This window comes from Gekko japonicus, unplaced genomic scaffold (assembly GCF_001447785.1).
Source record: "Gekko japonicus isolate JY-2015 unplaced genomic scaffold, Gekko_japonicus_V1.1 scaffold1709, whole genome shotgun sequence".
Taxonomy (NCBI): Eukaryota; Metazoa; Chordata; class Lepidosauria; order Squamata; family Gekkonidae; genus Gekko; species Gekko japonicus.
Window position 1 is genome coordinate 172643 of NW_015163654.1, and position 3505 is coordinate 176147.

Consider the following 3505-nt stretch of genomic DNA (forward strand, 5'->3'; position numbering starts at 1 on the left):
GGTGGCGGGAGCGGCCAACCCAGGCGCCTTGAGCCGTCGGGGCCCCGACCCTGCGAGGGGGAATGTGGCTGCTTCCCTGAGTTGGGGGGTGGGTGGGAAGTGGACGGCGCCCTGCGCCTGGCCCGCCTCGTGCCCATTGCCTCAAGCGGGCGGGTGTGCTGGGGGAGGGGCTAGGCCAGGCGCCTTGACCCACCGGAGCCTCAACTGTGCGGGGCAGGACAGCCAGCTTCGCCCTGGGGGGGCCAGATGGAGACGGCGACCCACACTCGCGGCCAGGCTACCACCCCATTGTCTTCAGTTCCACAACGGGCATTCTTCCTAGTAATACATAAAACTAATAGTTGCAAGTACTTCCCCCCACTGAAGGAGAAGGTGATGTTTTAAATGAATAATGCTGAATATTGACACTGACGGGATCTATTCTGAGGCAAGAGTCTCTGTTACTACTTGGTCAACTGCAGCTTTAAACCTACAAGACAGTCTTTTTATGGCCTCTTGTATTCAAAGCCTTATAGACACTCCAACGGAGTTCAGGCACAACCAAGATGATGGTTTGATGCTATATGAACAATGAAGACTATATTTATTTACTCTCTCTTTCTCCAACACTGGAAACCGTTAGAAACATCCTGGTGTCTGGCAAAGCATGCATCCAAACTGGCAATGAACAGGAGCATATGCTTGCCATGCAAACTAAGAACAAATGGTGGGTTTGGATACTGCCAGAAATTAATGCTAATGGAAGCATTCTGTCAGCAGGGCATGCCTTTCTGATCTATGCCTTCCTGCTGCAGCGCCAAATGCACCCCACAATGTTATTCCTATGGGATAGAGGGCATTCCAAAATGTTGGTGCAAACTGCAGGTACAGTTCAAACTAAAAAAGATGTTATCCAAACAGTAAAATACAACTATCCTGAGTTCTGTTAGTGATCCAATAATGAACAAAGGAATGGTTTGGGGTATAATGTGAAAAGCTTTAACTTACTCATTTCTTCTGTCATTTCCATTTTCATGTTTTCCTTCTGGAAATTCTGCATTGTTTGCAATGTCTTTTGTGGATCCATCTTTTTATTAACAGCCTGCATTGTCTAGAAATACAAAATACAGTATTATGAACTTGGAAAGGTGTTGAAGACAGCATAGTTGGCAAGGAATTACCTGACAACATAGCACTATTTGCTGATTTTGATATATATATATTTTTAAGCCCCAATAAGAATACTCCCTGAGTCCCCAAGGGCAGCTTCATTGTACAGATAATCAACTGCACGCAACCCAGGACTAGAGTACCTATTTTTTGCAAACCTGGAATGTATCCGAGATTTGCAGGAAAGTCTCGAGGTTTTTTTTTTTAAGAGAAAAGGTACAAAATGTGAAAAAGTTCCTAGCATCTTTGCTTTCTGTAACAACACAAAAGAGTGACCAGTGCTCCCTACCAGCATGAAAGAGGGGCAGAACGGGGAAGACCAAAGGAGACAAGAAGGCCACCGGGCCATTGAGAGAGGAAAGGAGAGCCAAGAGAGAAAATGGCAGCTGGGAGGACAGGTTCAATGAGAAGATGGAGAGTTGGCTGTGAGGGGGCAGGAAGATCAGGAGAGTTAGAAGACAAGGTGGAACAGGACAGAAAGCATGTTGTAGAAGGAAAAAAGAAAAAGATGACTTGAACAAGTTATGTGGAAGCACAGGCCAGCAGTGTGATCCCCATGGATCCTCCAATGCAAACAGCCTGGTCTCCTAGAGATAGTTCAATTTTTCTTTTCAAGCTCCTGATTTCCCATCAAAGACATACATAGGTATGCATGGGCAGGTGTGCTACTTAACCATTCAGGACCTATTAGCAAGACAACACAATATGCTAGTTTATGATATTCTCATTTATTATAAATTGGCTCAATCCATTTTAAGTTTCAGAAAACAGGTGAAAGGTTTCTGTGTGTCTCATCTGACTGGTAGGGGAGATATTCTACTGAACCATGGATTTGGTTTCCCCAGACACCAAGATTGGGCTTTTTATGTCTCCATGGTTTATCTTGATTTTATCTGCTGTTTTTATGGTTATATGTTTATGTGTACATTCTTAAATAAATGTTCAGAAATATTTCTAAAAAAGGATTTGGCATCTCTTTATTCCTAAACTGTCACCTGGCAGTCAGACTCATTATAACAAAAGGAAACAAATTAATTGATAGTGTTTCTGCTTTTAATCCATTTCTGCCACAACTTCAGCAATTTCAAAGGTGAGTTTCAGGTTGCAGACATTTCAGGTTGCAGACAAATTTGCTGCCCCACTTGAGCCTCCTCTAGATGCAGCAAAAATGGAGTATAGTAGATCTTGTATACATGCCAGTATGAAAGCTCTTGTTTATCTTGTTTTCTGTGGCACTAAAAGGCATTGCTTTACACATTCTGACCCATAAACATTCTCTACACTATTTACTGTGCAATATTACTAGAAATGTACCATATAGTGAGATACTAAGTATAGGGGCAAAGAATTTTCTACCTTAATCACTAAAAAAATGTTGTTGCAAAAACTTTCATGTCATTTTGTAAGGGACAGAGTTCCTTGAACATACTCCTTGAAGTACGTGAGGATGATACATGCAATAAGATTTCAGTTTGAAAAGGAAACTTGTGTCTTATTACAAGGGTTTTTTTTAAATCATAGGAGAGTTCTTAAAGTAATTTCTGATGCAATGAGGAGCTATTCCTTGAAAAAGTACACATTAAGGCACCCCAGAGCATGTGTACTAAGTATTGCAAGTTCCCAGAAGCTCTCTTCATTACCATCTGTGATGGACTACATTTAAAATGCTGTTTCCTAATGCAATAAAGTCAGAGAAGGAAGGTGAATAGTTAACTCTGCTCGAGAATGTTGAGCTTGAGTGACAGGGCTGCTTTTTTTCTCTGATTGGCTAGCACCCACTGAGGAAAACTATACAATTAGTCAGTCAGACAGAGAAGGAGTTCAGTGGCAGTTACTGTTCAGTAAAGTGAAAGTTCAGCTAAAAGAGTGGATGTCTGAAGAGTCTGACTGAAAGTCTATCAGACAGGTTCACCTTTTGAATAACACTTGAATAAGTGTTAACCATAACCTGAGAAAGAATTCCATCTAAGAATTCAGAGTCTAATGTCAGAGAAAGTTGACGTATGTTTTCTCACAGATGCCGAGAGCTGGGGTTTCAGATTTTGGTAAAGAACACCTGGATAGCAGGCTGAAGCTCTCCATCAGACCAAATGGAATCTCTCCTTATATATAAAAGGGATTTGGAGTGCTTCTGTCCTATGGGGTGGCAAGATTGCATGTGCTCCCTCAGCCATTGGCCCGTCGGCTGCCAGTCAAGACTACTGGCATGCCATTGGCTGGTGGGGGGGGAGGAACAAGGCTAGCCTCCTTGGCCCACGCACAGCTGGAACAGGCGGCGAACAGCTGGTGGGGAGACGGCCAAGGCCGGGTGCCTTGGACAGCCGGGCCTTCACTCAGTCACCTTTCCCCCCTCAAC

General features: G+C 43.5%; 1 protein-coding gene across 1 annotated transcript in view; it reads right to left on the reverse strand.

The window, feature by feature from the left end:
- CHMP2B (charged multivesicular body protein 2B) overlaps positions 1 to 3505 on the reverse strand; it is a 24540-nt gene that overhangs the window by 3495 nt on the left and 17540 nt on the right. Inside the window, exon 4 of the mRNA XM_015407694.1 lies at positions 988 to 1090. Within this exon, the coding sequence (XP_015263180.1) occupies positions 988 to 1090 (103 nt within the window). The remainder of the gene's footprint in view (positions 1 to 987; positions 1091 to 3505) is intronic.